We start from the raw sequence: 20,521 nt of genomic DNA, 5'->3' as shown, positions 1-20,521 counted from the left end.
TATAGACAGATTTGATTGCAGAATTCAATGCTATGTGGACTACGTTTATTTCTTATAAAAGAATATTCTAGTATATCACTCCATAAGAATACACAATCGCATCTCAATCATATATTAATCTTACACTTCTGCAGTATATCGAAGTCCAATTATTCTGATTTATTACTTCACCCCACATAGTGCTGCTTTTACCCAGAGTCTGTAGTAAGTGTCTTTGAGGTTTCAGTGATGTAATCGAATGGACATGAGCATTTTTAAGCAGTAGAAAATGGGTTGGGGGCAATCTGTTAAAAAGACCATCAAAAGGACAGTAAATGATCAAAAACTGAATTTTAAAACTAGTGCAATAAGAGGAGGCAACGCTTAGCGAGATAGTTTGAAGTGTTTGGCACCACAGATAATTATATCCTTTATGCTGGAAAATGTATTTGGAGGAAATTCTATTTCCATGTTAAAAGCAGGAAAGTACATACAATATTAACTTGAAAAACAACCTTAAGCAATCACGCCCTGCTCTCTCAAATTGTAATTGCGGTTATTTAGCGCTACAGGATAAACCATGTCTAAAGACATTTTTTTGACACAGGTTTTATATAAACTGGACACCCACTGAAAGGGGGTTAACAAAATATTTACAAAACCTAATTCCATTTAAAAACCAGCAAATATCTCAAATATAGTAATGCACCAGGCATTTCAGAAGATCATGAAATAACTAATCCCTACAGACTCAGCAGGCAAGGGAAAATTCCTAATTTAAAATTCATTTAACACCAGATGAAGGCAAAGCTATTTTCAAGAACATACATCCCAGATGCTTCCGTTTTGTGTGGTTAGTCTCACCCTTCTGACAAATTAACATATACAGAACTGGAACTGCAAGAAGTTGGGTAAGGCTGCTGATATACTTTTTTTTTATCAGTGTGGTTCAGCTTTGCAACCCGTAATTAAAAGTTCACACAACCCCATCTTATCCTGGCATGACAGAATTCCCGTAGCTGCTGCAGTGCTTCTAAAGCCATGTTAAGTTTTTCAAATTTTGTTTTTTGCAGGGAAGCCACAATATGCAGCCAAAATAAATACTAATGTACTGATGTTACATCAGTGTTTTACTGTCAAGTTCATCCTTCCATACTCTCTGGGGAAGTGCCACAGAGCATCGATCTCCAGGCTGTCACTACACCCACCGCGTAGGTCACAGCGGCACTGCAGGTCTTCACACAGCATCCAACTGGCATCCGAGCCTGCTAAGTAACCGTTATAAAACACATTAATAGTAGCGCTCTCTGTAAGCCTGCTTTTATCCTTGACTTGTTACGGGGGGAGACACCAGTTGTGAAGCGTCCTTTACCCTATCGCCCTCCTAACCGTTCAGTCTTTTCCTCCATGCGTTTTTCATCTGGTGCTTCTGGGAAGTCCTACGCTGACCCTCGAGCCCAGCCCCATAACCATAAGCCATTACTCTGCAGAGCAGGATTACAGCGTCGCTGCCAGACAGAGAGAGAGAGGCTGTGCTAGGAAGGCGGTGGTATCTGAAATAATAACTACAACCACTGCTCTATCTCCTCTGTACATTACTTCTCGTGCTGTGCCAGCAACTAATGGCCTTACACCACTCAGATACTTTACAGGATTATTTGATATTAATGGTAACAGCAGCTAAAGCGTTAACCCTTTATGAGAAGCTTCTGTACTTTCCTCATATACAGAATCCCTTAGAAATCAACACTGATTTTAATGAGATATTCTATGTGTTTTCAACTCTAAATAGAAGCATTTGGCACTCATTAATAAACCTCTTAGTTCTTTACACACATCCTTCTTCATCAGTACCGGTTTGCTAACACTACAACACAAAGACTACTTAAAAAGGAAGCTGGGTGCGCATAATCTCCCACTGTTCTTTCAAACACCGACTCTGCAGCAAGCTGCCAGAGGATGGCAACACCCTGGCTGCCGACACAGTGGCCACGCAGCACAGAACACGAGTCTTCAAAACACAGCTACGCCTCATGAATCACTGATAGTTGTGCTTCTAGCCCAATCCCACCATCAGCAAGGATACCCTGATTTAGTACCCATGAACAATACCATAAGCCTTTCAACAACTCTGTGTAATGATACAGTGCCTTTTATGCACAATTAAAATACTCCTTATGTATTGCACTTAAACGATATTTATGATCACTATTCTACGAGTGTACAATTGTGCTCAAATTATAATTCTTTCTAGATGGAAAAAACCTCTTTAGATCTTTCTTTAGCTCCTTACTGTACAGTCATTTTGGATAATTCAGCAGGAAGCTAATACATGCTGGAAGTTTAAAATTTTTTAACATGAAATCTGTCCATAACATTGACTCCCAGAACTGTGCTTTGGAACAGCTACATCAACAGCTACAAAAGCTCGGCTACAAGTCTACTACATATTTCCACATCTCTGAAGTTTGTTTTTTCCTTCCACTTAGCTACGAGATCAGTAAACCACAGGCACATCCTCCATGTGCACGAGCAGGCGTGTATAAGCTTACGTAGAGGTCACACAAACCTCCACAGCAGCTTAGGATGGGCGCCTGGAATACACGCGGAGGTGCTGACCACATGACCCAGGAGAAAAGTGTGGCACAAAACGCTCCAGCCAGCAGCCCACAGGGCAGAAATTGCATTTAGAAATCTACACGGAGAAGAAAACGGCACATGACAGAGCTCCTCCAAAGTTATGAAGGCGGTAAAACCAAAATCAGCCCGATTCACACGGGTTAGGGTAATGTGTGCTAACTGCTTTTGTATTCAGCACGTGTACCAGGCTCTGACGGCAGGGTACGGGCTGTCCATCAGCCCTTAGGGACAGCTTTTTGAAAAAGAAAGCACACCTGGCATCTACAGAGCAGGCACTTATCTCCATCATAATTACCATCTCTTTTTTTTTTTATATGTCACTATTTGCAAAGCCATCCAGTGGATGTAACTACATAGAATCAAAAGGGTATAAATAAATCCTTACGACTAAATACAAATTCCTTTAACATGAACTTAATTTAGGTTTAGCTTAAATGAACTAAGCATTAAAGGAGTTTAAATTTCTTTCCCCTTACAATATTTCCTGTCTGAAACTACAGCTTACTGTGCAAGCATAACTTCAAAATTAATTCACTATGAGCAATTACTAACACCTTACATTGAAATTATGCATTCATAGCTTTGTCCATACCTGGTTCCACTCAGCACTCAACACAAACAGTATATTTAAAACAAAATACTATAAAATGTTAGTTTCTCTCCATCTCCAATAAGCTGTTTTTGGTGAACATTAACAAGTATCCTAGATTTATTCTTTTGCAGAGTCATTGTCTGCAGCCTAGAACAACTGATGAGTAGAAGCCTGACTACTGAGTGACACATATATATCTAAATATATGCTAACAAGAAATCTCTATGCAGTACTGGTAAGAAAAAAACCCTGCAAGCTTTTATATACATGTTTAATTTTAACATGAATAGTCTCAATACAACCAGAGGAACTACTCATGTTATAAATTTTGTGGATACCTAATTATCTGCAAAACTAAGACTCACAGTATAGCTGCCATTAAATTCTTTGATCACTTACAGCTACACATTTGTCAACATATCACAAATTTCTGAAGCTACTGAGCTGTTAAGTTTCTGCATCGATATTGTGATATCAAAATGAGAGCAGTCATCTGAAAAAGGCATTGGTTTCAGGCAGCAACACACTACACCCCGCAAAGTCTCACTACCGAAACTTCCGTTCAAGCTACAGTTGAGAAGTGGTTTTGTACCTGAACATTTCCTGACAGATAAGATCAAGATAAAGAAGTGATCCAAAAGCTATCATAAACCTGCTCAAATACTTCTTTTCATCCCATTTCTTTCCTCTTGCTGCCACATCTGCAGTTACGATGGACTCCATCTGATTCCCACTTGTGATCTGTCCAAAAAGTAGTTAGGGGGAAAAGACTGCTCTCACACGAAAGAAAGGAGGAAATGGATGCTTGCCAGACATGAACCTTCTATTCGAGATTTCTCATTGACACAAATCTAGCACAGGTTTTACCCTCCATCAGGAATTTCATTTCTGGAGAAAAGTACGAGGGATTAATGGGTGAAGAATGGATTTATCATGTAGTCTGCTTAAAAACGCTTCAAACATTCTCTGGTGACTCAAGACAACCAGCAGTTTAACTTGACAAGATGGTTGTTTTTTATTCTCTGTACAAGCAAGCTGATAAAGTCTTACGAACGTGCCAAATGCGAGGCAGCGTGGGTTGGCTGGGAGAAGTGAGCAGCTCCCTAGCAGTGCTTGTTTTTGAACAAGGAGCAGCCCAGAGCTGCCAGAGCAACTTCGCCAGCGGAGGTGGCCAAACTTCCCCGTTGGGAGTTCTCCGGTCCTGCTGCAAAGCAGGGCTGCTGACAGATGCCAGCCAGATTAAGCAGCAGGGCCTGCATGCCCGTTTTGACCATTCAGGTGTATTTCTTTAAAACCCTAAATAAACTCTGAAGCCGAGACAAGTGTAACAGTTATAATTCTACTGGAGGAAATCTTGACACTCGCATTCAGCCCAATGCTCTTGAGCTGATGCTGCAGTTTCCACTAAGGAGCAGGGTAGGATGGAAAGCAGTGGAGAAAAAGGGATACCTCTTAGCTCAACATACCTCCCTGTTGAGCTAAGATCCTACGGCATCCTGTATTCCTATAGGAAATGAAATATTGCAGGGATTACCATGAGATGCAGCCCACAACAGCAGCAGCCTGAATACAGAATACAAAACCCCAGGAAATAAAGCTAATTAAAAGGGTTTCTTGTAGACACATCCAGTGGGAGCAAGTGTTAAAAAACAGTCCATTAAAATCTGCAACAGTTCCTCTTTTGCAACAGGGTCTAGCATAATCTGTGGGGAAAGCCATGGAAAATGGTAGTATAAGCCTCGGGAAACCTCACTGATCTGAACAGAAACAAGTGACTGGTATGCAGAATGGTTCTGGAGAAATATTACTCTAAGTATTATATTGCTTTTCTGAGTAAGTTCAAAAGCTTCTGAAGTAGACTCAGTTGCCTTTGGAAGTTTTCCAGCCTGCTTTCATGTACAGGTGTGATTTTTCAAAAACTGATTTTACTGACACAGCTATACTGACAAACACTCTAATACATATGCATTTCTATCAGTATAGGTTAGTATAGCTCTGTCTGCTTTTAAGTTCCTGCTTAATGCCAAAATCAGTGAAGGAGAAAAAACTTTCAATATGCATAAGGCCCACATTCTTAGTTGCTGTATTCACAAATACTTAAAGCATAACTCACTATCTGTGGCTCTCCCAAAACCACAGAAAATGTAGTGTATCAGAAGAACCAGAACAGACATGCATTAATCACGTCTACTCTGAGCTCCTGGCATCTGTCAGTGATTCTGTCCAAGAGTCGTATATAAACACTAGCTGTAGAAGTTCTCCTGAAAGCTGTCTAATAAAGCGAAATTAAAACAACCGTGAAATTCTCATGCATGTAACAACGCTGTGATTAACTGCAGGTCTAAATAAGACATACTATAACCCCACATTTTCAAATATGCTTTAAGCCATTATCAAATCACATCTACGTATACCTACTTTTTACATTGCCAAAGAACAGTACAATCAGAAGACAGATTAAAAATTAGCCAGTGAAATTTTCGTACAAAAATAACAAAACTTTAAGACAAAAGCCAAAGGATAAGTATCTAAGATATCTTCAGTCTTCAATTAGCTCATCAAAACAGAACGCATCCTTTAGAACTTATGTTACAGATATGCTACACAGTGTATCTTACAGAAATGCTACAAATGGGAACCTACTGTTGCCATCATTTGAGTTATCTTTCAAAGGAACATTGCCAAACGCTGAACCTTCAACTAAGAAGTTTATTTGACAACAGTAACTGAAGACAGAAAAAACAAATTAGAAAGTGCTTAGCAACTTCCCTCCAAAATAAATCCAGGCATCAATTAATTCTCTAAAGCCTTTGGTGCCATTTGGATAAGGGCTCTCACCACATACTAGCACGTAACAGCAATGGGTTGTCCGAACTTGGAGCTTCAGTGGTTAATAAAAATATTAATAACATCTGCTATTCATAAGCTCAAACAGTTGTATTTAAAAACAATTATTCTAATGTTGATCTCTGGAAGATAATGGTAGAAAGTCTGTTAACAGAAACAAAGCAATAGTCTAATTAAAGGAAAATGAAGCACAGATTTTTCTGTAATCCAAATTTACTCTTTAAGGTCATCAATTAAATAATATACATATTAATCTACCTTCCTCTCAGCCAGTGTATGCGCATTGACTCCTTTTGATCTAGGTCAGCAGTTCTCAAACTTTAGATCAGTTCCTCTTCTTTTCAGGAATACATCAGGGTGCCCCTGAATATCTCCCTACACAATCATATATTATGCATTAATGTGCATAAAATACAAAATACATTATTTGCAGACACATACATATATTTAATTCAAATATACACAACGACTCTATCAGCACACATACCCTTCTTTCCCTGTACAAGAGCTTAGGGATCTAGGTCTGTACATCTGGGGAGTGGAGCTGCAAAAGGGAGGGAACAGAAGGTACAAACCACATCCACGAACATCCGTACACAGGTGATGGGGAAGCAACAGCCGAGAAGGCGCTGCTGCCTCAGAGCCCAAGCAGCTTCTCAGAGTGTCAGTAACTGGGGAAACACACATCTGTTCCACGCAGAGTGCGAGAGAGGGAAGGCGGAAGGAGACACTAAAATCCCACCACCTGGTCATGCAGCATCCAAGTCAAAATCTTCTGCCAGAGGGCCAAAGCAGGGCCCAAGCAGGGCCCCGAGAGACTTCTCCCAGAGCTGCCCAGCAGTGGCACTCCTCCTGGCCACCTGCAGCTCCAGGCTCCCTTGCTGCAGCAGCAGGTCCTCTGACACCGAGCTCTGCAAGGACCTCACTGAGCAACTCACCATGCTCCTTCCTCAGACTACTGCAAGCCCAGCTCACGCTAGCCAGTGGACAAATTAAAGGTGCTTGGAAGCTTCCAGTGAAGTAATGGGAATGCACTACAGGGAAAGACAAGTTGGAAGAGGTATCAAGAAAGAGAGCATCTGAGCTATGCTTCTCTACCTCCAGCCTTTAAAGCACACTTGTCTCAACATGAGCTAGTTCTGGCTGCAGTTTTCAGCCCCTCTGCCTAGGCATTTAGGAACCTGAACCCTGAGTGTTCTCACACCTCCTCAGGATCCACTCTGAACCCCCAGTTTGAGAACTGCTGGGCTAGTTTAACTAGCAGCATGCGAAACTACAAACCTCGCAACTTAATGCCCTCTTAGTGCATAGCAGCATACAAAGAGTAAAGTAACATGTGCTTCAGTTACCTCTGGAAAGAGTGTCATGCCGTCGCATTTCAGTAGCCTGGTGATGAGGATTGTGATGAGACGTCTACATGGTTTACAGTATTTCCAAACTTCAAGAAAATACTACAGTGGCAGAGATGAGGGTAAGCCTACACAAGGAAAACAGGTTGCCAACCTACCCCTTACAATTTGCTCAAGACTAAAAGAAACTCGGAGAACACAACTAAATGCATAGCATTTTACTGTTACTAGTGCTTCCACAGGGTCTGTGGACACTTCTGTTATTTCAGTCCAAACACTGCTGTATGTGGGAAAAATCTTTCAGAATACAGCAAAACAATTTAAATGGTGTTTAGACTGGGTGTGTGGGGAGGTACAGGGGTGTTAACCTTAATAAAGTACATGTTGGGGAATATTTAACCTATCACAGCATTATTTCACTGCATGTTTTTCCACGAACTCCCACTTCAACTCAAAGTATTACTCAGCCTTTACCATGAACCTAATAATTGCTGGAAACTACAGAGGACTACCTGGTATAATCAAAGGAACATTTTTAAGCCTTTATGTGGGGAAAACCCCATATATTTAACAAAACATCACAGTAACACTCATGCCACAGTGGAGATGTTGGCATAGTACTGTCGGTTCTGTCACTAAGAAACTGATGTTTAAACCTTCATGTTCACCCCTTAGGATTCTTTCAGTGAATTGATACGTGCACAGATTTTCAATGCAGGTCCAAGCTTAATATTCATTGCACTCATAAGGTGATCCTCCTTCAACAAGAGGAGTGCTTGTCCATCTATTTCTTGTGCTCTAAATTCATCCGCAATATCTTGACAACCTACAGGGCAACATAAAAAAGAATTACTGGGTTAGAAATGTGCATTCTTCGATGCAATGACTCTGTCCATGCTAGAGCTTTTCAACCACACAACTTCCAGTGCTTGTCCTTTTAGCTTGTGGAACGTAAGCTACATGCGATGTTATGATGGCAACTTCCAAGATAATCTGAAAGTAATTTTTACTGCAGTCTCCAATTACACTGTAATTATTAGAGAATTATCCACTGGGAACTCCAAGTCCTAGCACAGACAGCTTTCTCATTTCATTAAGAGGAACAATCGCCATGATCTCACAAATGGAATGGAGTTCAATACCACTGACATAGCAATCAGGTAAGAGCATAATTCAAGTGGGTTATTTCCAGCAATAAAAAGATGTGCACATTCTATTGCTATGTACAACTCCGAGAAAATTCACACAACTACAATTTCCAAAAGGTATTAATTTCATCTGTATGTAACTACCACTGGGTTAAGTAAACAGAATTCTGATTTACGGGCTTTAGCATAACTGTCTCAAAGACATTTATCATCAGTTACCTGAGTGAATATTCTATACACAGCAGTAAGTCACTTCACAAGTACAACTTTGAACTAGTGGGATTTTATTTGAAATTATAAACTCTTTTTCTGAACATGAAATAACATGGTGTCAGGTTACTGAGGCCTACAACATAAGAAAAAGGACTCTTCATGGGTTGGACTGTCCCAGATAGCTGAGGGCCCCTTTCCACTGAAGAACACTGCAGAAACAAAAGGTTCCTCAAAAGATGTTCTGGACATCAGTTAAGCAGAAGCAGTCTGCTATGCCTGGGTGTATGGCAGCTCTGTTGTATCGACAAATGTCTTCCAACAACGTGAATAAGAGCACTCATTGTCAGTTGTTTATTTGAAGCTTCTTTCCCCATAGCCACATTTTTCCTGTTTCTAATATATTTGTGTTCTCAGTCCAGTGGTCCCTCTGTCTCTCTCTCAGCCTTTCAGACACATTTTAATTTGTGTTCCACCTTCCACTCCTGCTTTTAATTATTCCTTGGTTAAGCCTACTTTTTGGCACTTTTATATTTTCCCCTTTTCTATAGTACTATACTCTATACTATATATCTATACTATTAGAGATATGAAAATACTGTGAAGAACTCTTTTTCCACCCCAGATGAGAGAAATTGACTAATTTCATGTCCTCTTACATGTTCAGACTTAAATTCTTTAAAGAACAGATATTCTAATTTCCTGAAAGATTTACATATGTATAAGAGACAAACAGAAAGGAAACGCGGAAGGAAGTATCGACATCCAAACCTTAATTCATATAGATTATTACTGTGTAGTGGTCGTAACATTCAAGGTTGGAAAAGGTAGCTTTTCATAAAGAATAAAGCACAATTTTTTTCTTAATGATTTGTTAAACAGACCTCATGCAACAATTAGCTGCCGCTTTATTAAGGAAAGGGAAAAATTAAAAGATAATTTGAAAAGAGAAAGGTTGTCCTATGGAATTTTATTGTAGCCTCTGGCTACACCTCTAAACCTCTGTAGCTGAGGTTACAACTGTATAAGCTACAGTCCCAAAAGTAAAAGAGTTACTCTGTAGCAGCTGGCTAACTTTTAATCAAGACTAAGGACTATTTTGAGTAGCATTTAAAACACCGCAGCTTTAAGACATGATAAACACCCAGTCCTTGGGTATTATTTACGGTAACTAGAAATGAGAGTGGTATCTTTTGAAGAAAAAAACCCAAATTATTTTGTCACAAACAGTATTTCTATAGCCACTAAGGCCACTAAAATGTTTGAGTGCTTGCATGTATTCCGTAACATTTACATCTAATACTTCTGGTACAGTGATGCACTAGTGCAGCCCAGCTACAAACTGTACCACAATCAGTAAGAGAACGTTCTTCAGGAGCCCAGAGTTGTCAGAGAGCTCCTGGAACCGTGCTACCCATTCCAGCTACCAAGAGAAGATAATGGTGCCAGTAACGTGAAGAAAAATCCTAAGACAACTGACCATTCTCAGGACGATTTAACAGCTCTATCATCATCATTAAGGGTCTTATTTATGTGTTGACAGCAGACAAAAATGTCTGCAAGTCAAGTACTAAGTATGTATTTCTGTGAAAGGTATCACTGTATGTCTGACTTGAGACCTGAACACGGTGATTCAGACCACAGCATTTACAAAGAACCTGAGAGATCAAGAGAAGTTTTTACATTTAGGAACAAATATTGTCCTACTGAAATAGATAACTGGTTGTTGTTGCAGGCTTTCCTCTTTAAGCAGCACATGAAACATTTCCATGCGACTTCTCCTAAAATACCTTTTATCAAAGTCATTTTGGAAAAGTACAGGATGAAAGTTGAATGTACTTGAGTTCCCTCATCCAAGCACATCTGGGTTAAGTACTTTTGCAATTGGTGGCTGTGCAATAACTTCACTAAAAATAGGATGGGAAGTGGGTGAAAGACCATTAATCTTGCAATTGAAGAAAGAAAGAAGGAACAACTCTGCTGGGGCTTGAACTGTTCTGTTTCCTCCCCCAGAAGAAATAAGTAACAGTAGAAGTGTCCTACAATCTTCATTTCTCCAAAAGACTCCAGAGGAGTTCAGGAAAAGCCTGACAAGGACACTTCACTCTGCAGTTACATCTCAGCTACAGACTCTATGCAGAAAGCTGTAAATTAAAACAGATGTTCCTCATGTTTATGAAAAGCTGACACATCACCATCTCCTACAACATGGGAGATGGTCTGCATGGACTACACCAAGCATCTATTGCAAAATAGCATAATGAAAGTAAATTATATTACTTCTTGTATTATTCAACTCTGACAGTGTATGGAAAAATATTTTTGTAAGAGTGGCTTGAGAATACATTGCAAAATTGCCAAAAAATATGAATGTAGCTATGTAACAATAAAAATTCTGGCAGGTTGTAAATATAATTTTAAATACCTATTGAACTTTTTTTTTTTTTAATTTGAGAAACTAGGATTTAGTATGATGGGAATGAATAACTATAATAAATTTTCATTAAATGCATAAAAATACAAAGGTTTTTTTTTAAAATCAAATGTTACCTTGCTTGTAGAATACAAAAAACCCCAGATCTAGCAGCTGGTGAAATATTCCACAAGTCATGGTTTCAAAATAGAAACCACCTTTTAAAAAAAATATTTTTATTTTCATACTTGCAAATGAATTGCGTTCACATGGTACTTTAAGTTTTCTAGGACAGAAACTATCGTTTATTCCTTTGCAGAACATAGGATCAGGAAGTTTTTGAATTAACTACAGCCTCAAATCTATAAAAATATTAACTCAAAAGAACAGTGATATAGTCCTATTCCAGTAACACAGCTAAAGTGCAGAAACATGAATGACCATGTTTTAAATCTAAGGAGCTTTGCTTGCTTTTACAGACATCACTGCAGGTTCCCAGAAGCAGATAATGTAACTTAATTGGAATTTATAAACCGTCTGAAGAAAGGTACTTCCAGGATGACTTTTGCTGATCTAAGACATCCTTTTCTCAATTCTTTGCCTGACCTTCTTTATGAAAAAATAACTGTCAAAACCCATGGGTATGACTTAGCAACGAAGATATATTCCTTACAGGTTATCAGCCTAATGGGATACACAGAAAATTGGTTTAGCATTTCTAAAGTAGGAAACTAGGAACAAACTTAACCTGGATTTCAATGTTTTGACATGAGTTACATGGGCAAGCAACAAAAATTCTTTTACGATTCTTGTATGACTGCTGTTATGGAGACCTGCCTTGTTACCTGGAAGGATTACAGTATCTGCTGAGATAGAATAGCATCCTTGGGAAAGAGGGGGGAGTGAAACTTCAAAGCTTATGATAGTTAAGGAATGATAAATAAATCTCAAATAACTTGAAGACGATATAAAGATCACTGTGAATATTGAGCTAAAGAAAAGGTTTATAAACACAGAGAAACAAGATCATTGTTTGTGGGGAACAGACTTTGTGTCTACCAGTATGCAGAGTCTACATGCAGAAGTTGTCTCCATTCCAGTTACTGAGCAAAGCTATGCAAAACAAAGTTTAGCTTTATAGAAGAAACTCGCTTATTCTTTTTTAATGACTTACATCAGGACAGGTCTTTCAAATTGTTCAGTTGCGTAAAATCGCTTCTACTGTATAAGCAGCAAGTAAGGAGGGAAGAGAAGAAAAAAGTAAAAGGGAGGAAGTGGGTCTGATCTCTCTACTGACCTCTTGAGAGAAGTCAGACTGAAGGGAAGAACAGCTCTAATCTCCATCAGCTGGGATGCAAAAGCAGAAGTGGGACTAGTTCTATCAACGTGCGATTTGTGCTGAAGGAACAAGCAAGACGAAACAAATCACATTCCAGTTTCTACCACCAACCAACAAGTACACCAGTGCTGTAACCACACCACCTCCTCATCACACCAATGCTAAAAAGCAAGGAGCTTTACTGTTGTTAAAAAAAAAAAAAAAAAAAAAGGAAGAAGTTATTGCACATACCAGGCAAAGAATGTATGAAGGCCCAGACTTCATCAACAGTCCATACTGATGGGTCAGCTTGCACTACCGGCAACAAGTCAATGCTCTCTGGCATCTTCCTAATTCTTAGTTCCCTAAGTTCACGCTCTCTCTCTCTTTCACTCTGTCTTCGCAGTCGGGTGGTCATGGCAGCTGGAACAGCATCTTCATGAGAAGCCACATCTTCTTCTGCAGATGGATAAGTAATTGGAAGCTGGAAAATGTAGTACAAATACACTACAGTATTATATTTTATTTGCAATTCCCAAAACAATGCCATAGGTTTAAGCAAATATTCCACAGACCTGTCTAAGAAAATGATCTCGTGACGCCCCATCAGGGCCACTCGGTCGACGCCCGCGTCGCCCAAGACTTTGGCTATCTGATTTCCGATTCCAGCGACTGGTCTTGTCTGATGTAAACAGCCCAAATTTCTTAGTGCAACTAAGACTGTGCCTAAAGAAGTAAGATATATTCAATAATGCACTAGTAGATTTTAGGACTGCATTCACTCCAGTAACAATAAAATCACATTGTTGTCTACAGAAATGCTGCCCAATCAAAGACATTACCAGGTGTCACAAATCTAAGAGAAGGGTATCTCAAAGGCCATTTGCTCAAACCCCTTGTCTTGATGCAAGATCAAATACATCTCAATCACAGAATCACAGAATGTTCGGGGCTGGAAGGGACCTCTGTGGGTCACCCAGTCCAAACCCCTGCCGAAGCAGGGTCACCTACAGCAAGCTGCACAGGACCGCGTCCAGGCGGGTCTTGAATATCTCCAGAGAAGGAGACTCCACAGCCTCCCTGGGCAGCCTGGGCCAGGACTCCGTCACCCTCAGAGGGAAGAAGTTCTTCCTCATGTTCAGACAGAACTTCCTGTGCCTCAGTTTGTGCCCAATGCCCCTTGTCCTGTCACTGGGCACCACTGAAAAGAGTCTGGCCCCATCCTCCTGACACCCACCCTGCAGATATTTAGAAGCATTTATAAGGTCCCCTCGCAGCCTTCTCTTCTTCAGGCTGAACAAGCCCACCTCCCTCAGCCTCTCCTTGTAGGAGAGATGCTCCAGTCTCCTCCTCATCCTTGTAGCCCTCCGCTGGACTCTCTCCAGTAGCTCCTCATCTTTCTTGAACTGGGGAGCCCAGAACTGGACACAGCACTCCAGATGGGGCCTCACTAGGGCAGTGTAGAGGGGGAGGAGAACCTCCCTCGACCTACTGGCCACACTCTTCCTAATGCACCCCAGGATCCCACTGGCCTTCTTGGCAGCCAGGGCACACTGCTGGCTCATGGTCAACCTGTCACCCACCAGGACACCCAGGTCCCTCTCCGCAGAGCTGCTCTCCAGCAGGTCCGCCCCAAGCCTGACCCCTGGAAGATGTCAGTCTTTCCCATTCTTAAAAATTTGCCATGACAGAAATACTTTTGCATTTTATCACATAGTCCAATCCTGCTTCTCTACAATGTCCACTAAAAGACTGAAGTCACATTATATCTTTTGCTTCCATTTTCTCGATCTAGCTGACGCCCAGTCAAAGGAGGATGGAGGCAAAAGGGCCCAATCTCCTCTTAAGATTATTTTGCCAGTAATGTCCCAACAAGTACCATATCAAACATATACACTCCCACTACTTAAAATGGGAATGTCTCACACTGGGGATGAAAAAGGCAGCAGACATAAGAGAAAGGTGGCCTCCAGGCACACTGATGTAAAAAAAGAACTAAGTGGTGATTAGAAATGGGAAATCATTCCTCATTTCTAAAACAGCCAGGATTAAATATCAATGTTTCAGCTGTAATGATGGAAGATTTTACATTCAGATGTTGACCATAAATTCTTCCTTTCTTAACCAAAATAAAGGCAGCATACTAACCCCAAAGATAAACAGAAACCAGCCCTCTTCCTCTGCCAGCCACGTATAACCAAATGGCATGACTTACTATTTGTAAGAAAGGAGAAGCTTTAGATAAGAGTTTTTTATGTTTATGAATATTTCTATTTTACTCTATGCAAATAAAGAATTTTTACACTGTAACTAAAAACATTTAAGAATGTTTTTTGTCTAAGAAGAATTTCATTTATGCCAAGATAAATTCAGTGTGGTTTTTTTCCCTAGCATCACACAAGCTTGTAAAAAAAAACCCCATCTAGGCCAGCATTCTTTCTCTGACCATTGCCCAGCATCAAGTGGAAGACAATAGGAATATGAGAAATAAATAACCATTTGTGGCCCATAAACCTCTCTCTGCACCGGTTTCCAAACACTTAGCAACCCGTAATGGATTTCTCTTCCCATCACCTTCCCATAAGCCCAACAGCATTCACGGCACCCTCTGGAAAGCGGTCCACAATTTTACTGTAATTGCCTTTGTCTATCTTCTTGAAACATATTATAATCTACTGTAGTCCTTTGTACCCATACACTCTGCAAATTCAGGTAGAAGGCAGTCATGGTTTACTGTTTATTTTTCAACACTGGATACCATTTGCACGCTATTCCATTAACCAGATATTGATAAGCAATAAGTAAACATGAGTACCTTTTGGCACAGGATGTGGAGCAGAATCTTTTTGACCGTAGAAACTTATTAGGATATCCCATTTTCCCACAAAATTCACACTTCAGAAGATCACTTTCAATTTCATCCAGTCCCTCTAAAGAAAGGAGTAAGGCATAAATAAGTCAGTTTCAATGACACAAAATTATGTTCACATTTCTCATCTCAAGCAGGCAGGTAGAAGATTTTCAAATATCTAACAGATTTAATGAAATACTTTGATTAACAGAAAATTACGCAAAGCTAAGCAAGTCACAGATTTCACTCTGTACAGACAAGATATTGAGCAAACTGAACCTTACTGAACCTTCAGTTAAGTTATTCAACGAACTTAATCTTCTTTCTTGTTAAACTTCAAGTCATACATGAGCAAGTATGCCCTCAAACATAGCGAATAATTAAAAAAAAGTGTTACCGTCTTCATAAATTGCTTGAAGAGTTCATTAAGAGAATCATGCATTCCATGGCCTAAATTTAAGCTCTCTTGTAATGACATAATGCATTAACCTTTTGAAATACTTTCTTTGAATAACCAATTGCTGCAACTAAACGAGTTTGTGAAAGCAAGTAAAACATTGAGTCTTATCTATGAAAAAGATAAGCTGCATATAAGAAAGGGATTATAGCATCTACCAATTGTACAATCTACTGTTACAGAATATTTTCCTATTATTGGTGAGTTGAGGAGGCACTTTTCCTGCTTCTCGTGAAGAACGTGAACATCAGCTGAGAGAAGAATCAGCAAAAGTAGAAAAGCCCAAAAGAAGGCAGTACAAGGCAGCATACATGTCACATGCCAAATGTCTATGGTCTCTTCTGCTGCAACTGTATTTCATGGGTAGAGCATGGTTTGTACATAGTTATATGTACATATATGTACATTAAGAATAATGCCACCACATCCGCAAACCAACTTGACCACCTTATCCCCATGCACCATCTGTGAGATACATCATAAGGAGCGAAGGAGTGAAAGTGGCACAAACTGAAACGTAACATTTTGTGGCCATTCCGGTTAAGTAGAAGAACTGCATGCCACATGGCTGCAATCATGGACAAAATACATTGCTCAAAAACTCAAGAGGACTAAACAAATATACATTTCTCCCACATTTCTAATTCACCCGAGTCACTGAAATCTGAGAAACAACATACTGTTAATACTGAAAAGTTCTTAGGGAATGCTATTGAAAAGAAAACTGAATGAAGATCTACTGTAACAAATTCAGGGCAAAATAACTATTGCAAACAGAGCTTCGAATATTCTAGAAGATACATCAGACAAAGTTTTTGTTTGAAATATATTGGGTGAAACAAGGTATTAAAAAAAAAAGCTGTACTCTTCCATCAAGGAAGAAAGTTTCTTTTATAGCAATTTACTAAGCACAGTCATGAGCTAAGAGATTTACAAGTCTCATTTTGTGTTTAGAAAAGTAGTGTAACTCCACTGAGCTGTAAAATAACCAAAAAAATGTCAAACAAGTCACACAATTTACCAGATGACTTTTTTAAAGCATCTTGTGCTTGATGCTTTCATGTCAATGGACCTCCCTCTCAAAGAACTGGTTAAATAGAAGCCCTCACTTGCAGACGATACCAAAGATATAACAGCAATTTTAAATTAAATGAAACAAAAGTTTAGAAACTTCCAGTCACACTGCAATCCTCCATGAATATGCCAGATGCTCACCTTCTAAAATTTAGTCTGCCATGCCTATGTGAACGTTTGTGAAGAATAAGATATGGGCCTTAAATTATTTTGCAGTAGAATATGGCATAATATGTTTTGAAAAAAAGGACTCTGTAAAAATTGTGTCTTCATTTTTCTATGTAGATAACTTAATTACAACGTTATCAAAAGAAAGTTACAGTTGCAAAGCAAAGCACTTCAAATATCTGCCACTGCCTAAACTAGGCTATGACTGCAAAACAAAGAAGGGCTCTGGACTATACTGAGATACACTAGCAAATGCAATCAACCGTAATTCAGGAAATCCTGTTTTGTGTTTAATTTTCAGGCACTGTTTCCACAGTTTCTGACTTCTTTGCACAGATTTTATAGCATGTACGAGGACTGCAAATCAATATTTCCCTTCAGTGATGTGCTAAACCAGCTTCTACCAAAAATCAGTGCTACAACTAAAAATAAACCTCTTTTAAGCAGAGATACATATTGTCTGAGTGGTAAATTGGCCTTAAGCAAAAATTTCAACCATGTTTATTTGACTTTACTACCAACAACTTGAATTCAGAATGCTTTCTAAAGCAAGCTTTTTACCTTGTCTGCAATCCTTGACCTGGGTCTGATTCAATACTCTTGTAAGCAGTAATGGACGTAAATCATTGCTGTAAAAAATAATGCATCAGAATCTAACAATCTAAAAGATTGACTTTTGAGCTCATTTGTTTGCCGAGATACACAATGGATGCAGTCAACTTCCCTACTGCACTTCGGTATCATTCACCAAGGCAGAAGAAACCACAGTAGCTAACTGACCGCCATTGGTGTTGCTGTATCGAAAGTCCCTGTGAGAAAAGATCAGGAGGGTGGACGGTTTTAAGTAAGTGACATTTTACAATATCTGCAGCGCATAGTTGCAGCACAGCTATGGTGACACTTGCTACTGCTCAGGACATGTTGTCCTGACTTCTTCCAGCCACTTTCTCGATGCAGACCTGTGGCAGTAGCAGGCACTGTATTTGTCCCTTCTTACCCCATTCACTACAGTTTTGATATGACAGCAGGAAAAGAACTAGTTTAAAAGAATGAAACTAAGAGTTGCATTAAGACAAATTTAAACAGATAACCAAAACCAGCTCCTGTGCAACTGCTCAAGTTGTGGAAGAGAAAATCCAGAGGTGGCTGAAAAATTCTGGACTTTCAAATCTTGGATGAATTTATACAAAAATATGAGTTACAGAATAACTTGGCTTTTCTGGGCCATGTCATGGTTTAATTTCCATTTCATAACGCTCATGAGGCTGCCTACATTTGGGCTTGAACAGTAATGGTGGCGTAACACACCTAAAACAGTTGATTGCTGAGTTATAAAAAATCCGTGATGATGATTATGTCAGATACAGCATGGGGAACTCTACTGCTGTTTTTAGCTCATGAGTTGTGCTGGAGACCACTGCATTCTAAGCAGGACAAGTGCCTAGTTTCTTGACATTTCTGTGCACTTACAGCAACTGCTACTACAATGTGTAGCTAGTGAAAAACATTTGAAAATAGTTTCTGTTAGAGATAGTGTAAAGACTGGAGAAAGATTCCAGAAGAACAGACGGGATGGGATTCTGTAATACATACAGAACTGAAGGGAAAAAAATGGATATTGAAACAAGAACTACAAACCTTCTGCAATCATATCCTCTATCTCTGTGTCCGATGAGTTGTCTGCATGTTTTGTATTCTGCAAGTCTGATTCAACACACACAACACTCATGATCTGACCCTCCACTAGCAATCTTTTCTCTGCAGGCTGTTCTACCAGCAAAGATGAACGACTTACCTATTGCAATAAAAGCAAAGGAACAGTGATTAACCAAACAATGAATAACTGAAAACAGTATTTGTGACTTAGCAGTTGTAACAGACTAGAACGACAGTTTCTACTCCATATGAATGAGTTATTACTATATAATGCCAAACCTCTAAATACCATTTCTCAAACAAATACAAGGACTCACTCCTGCTCTGCAGAGTTTGCAATTACATTTAACAAAGGAAGAAACACATTATAACTAGAGAAATGAAGGAATGGGAAAACAAGAGACACATTAAATTAGTTAATAAGGCAGGCTCACAGGTTTTAAATTGTCTATTTGTGGACCTAAAATTTTCAACAGTAATTCTTACCAGACACAGTACTAAACACACCGAGCTCAGTAAAGTGCTTGCCAATGCTTTAAACAACAAAATTTTAACATTTTACAATTTCAACACAGACTCCTCTCAGAGGTTTACATTAAGGTATCACTTAAAATGAGGTATCTAGGTGACAGACAAATGTAAAACAAAGATATTACATATGGCCCCAGGAGGTTCCTACAGAGCATCGATGATAACTTTCTGATGCAAGTGGTGGAGGAACCAACAAGGAAAGGCGCGCTGCTGGACCTCGTGTTAACAAACAAGGAGGGACTGGTGGAGGATGTGAAGGTCGGAGGTAGACTCGGCTGCAGTGACCATGAAATGGTCGAGTTCAGGATCCTGCGTGGAGGAAGCAGGGCGATAAGCAGGATCAAAACCCTGGACCTCAGGAGGGCTGACTTTGCCCTCTTCAAGGACCTACTGGGAGGAATCCCGTGGGCCAGGGCTCTCGAAGGCAGGGGGGTCCATGAGTGCTGGTCGCTTTTTAAACAACACTTCTTCCATGCACAGGAGCAATGCATCCCCCTGAGAAAGAAATTTAGCAAAGGAGGCAGGAGACCTGCATGGTTAAACAAGGAGCTTCTAGCGGAGATCAGGCAGAAGAGAAAGGTCCATGGCATGTGGAAAGAGGGACAGGCCACTTGGGAAGAGTACAGAAACGTGGTGAGAGCATGCAGGGATGCGACGAGGAAGGCCAAGGCTCACCTGGAATTGAAGCTGGCAAGGGATGTCAAAAACAACAAGAAGGGCTTCTTCAACTACATCAGCAGCAAAAGGAAGGCTAGGGACAACGTGGGGCCGCTGCTGAATGAGGCGGGTGTCCTGGTGACGGAGGATGCGGAGAAGGCAGAGCTAACGAATGCCTTCTTTGCTTCAGTCTTCAGTGCTAAGACTGGCCCTCAGGAATCCCAGGCCCCGGAGGTAAGAGAAGAAGCCTACAAAGAGGACGACTTTCCCTTGGTCGAGGAGGACTGTGTGAGGGATCGCTTAAGCGATCTGGATGTCCACAAATCCATGGGCCCCGATGGAATGCACCCACGAGTGCTGAGGGAGCTGGCGGATGTCATTGCTGAGCCACTCTCCATCATCTTTGAGAGGTCCTGGAGGACAGGAGAGGTGCCCGAGGACTGGAGAAAGGCCAATGTCACTCCAATCTTCAAAAAGGGCAAGAAGGAGGACCCAGGGAACTACAGGCCGGTCAGCCTCACCTCCATCCCGGGAAAGGTGATGGAGCAGCTTATCCTGGAGGCCATCATCAAGCAAGTGGAAGAAAAGAAGGTTATCAGGAGTAGTCAGCATGGATTCACCAAGGGGAAAT

At 40.2% G+C, this 20,521-nt stretch overlaps 1 protein-coding gene across 11 annotated transcripts in view; it reads right to left on the bottom strand.

Moving 5' to 3' along the window:
• Positions 1–5,906: 5,906 nt before the first annotated feature.
• The window catches only part of PHC3 (polyhomeotic homolog 3), a 38,714-nt gene continuing 24,099 nt past the window's right edge, over positions 5,907–20,521 (bottom strand). For 6 of the 11 annotated variants that reach the window (XM_075418342.1, XM_075418340.1, XM_075418341.1 and 3 more), the window contains 5 exons: positions 18,685–18,841; positions 15,312–15,426; positions 13,072–13,222; positions 12,749–12,980; positions 5,907–8,233 (listed from right to left, as the gene is read on the bottom strand). In XM_075418342.1, the coding sequence (XP_075274457.1) occupies positions 8,079–8,233; positions 12,749–12,980; positions 13,072–13,222; positions 15,312–15,426; positions 18,685–18,841 (810 nt within the window). In that variant the 3' untranslated portion in view covers positions 5,907–8,078. Of the gene's footprint in view, positions 8,234–12,748; positions 13,004–13,071; positions 13,223–15,311; positions 15,427–18,684; positions 18,842–20,521 lie in introns of those variants that run through there. The other 5 variants (XR_012763676.1, XR_012763677.1, XM_075418346.1 and 2 more) reach the window with 5 other exon arrangements.

The sequence above is a fragment of the Opisthocomus hoazin genome, chromosome 4, assembly GCF_030867145.1.
Source record: "Opisthocomus hoazin isolate bOpiHoa1 chromosome 4, bOpiHoa1.hap1, whole genome shotgun sequence".
NCBI lineage: Eukaryota > Metazoa > Chordata > Aves > Opisthocomiformes > Opisthocomidae > Opisthocomus > Opisthocomus hoazin.
This window is presented reverse-complemented; position numbering and strand designations above follow the sequence as displayed.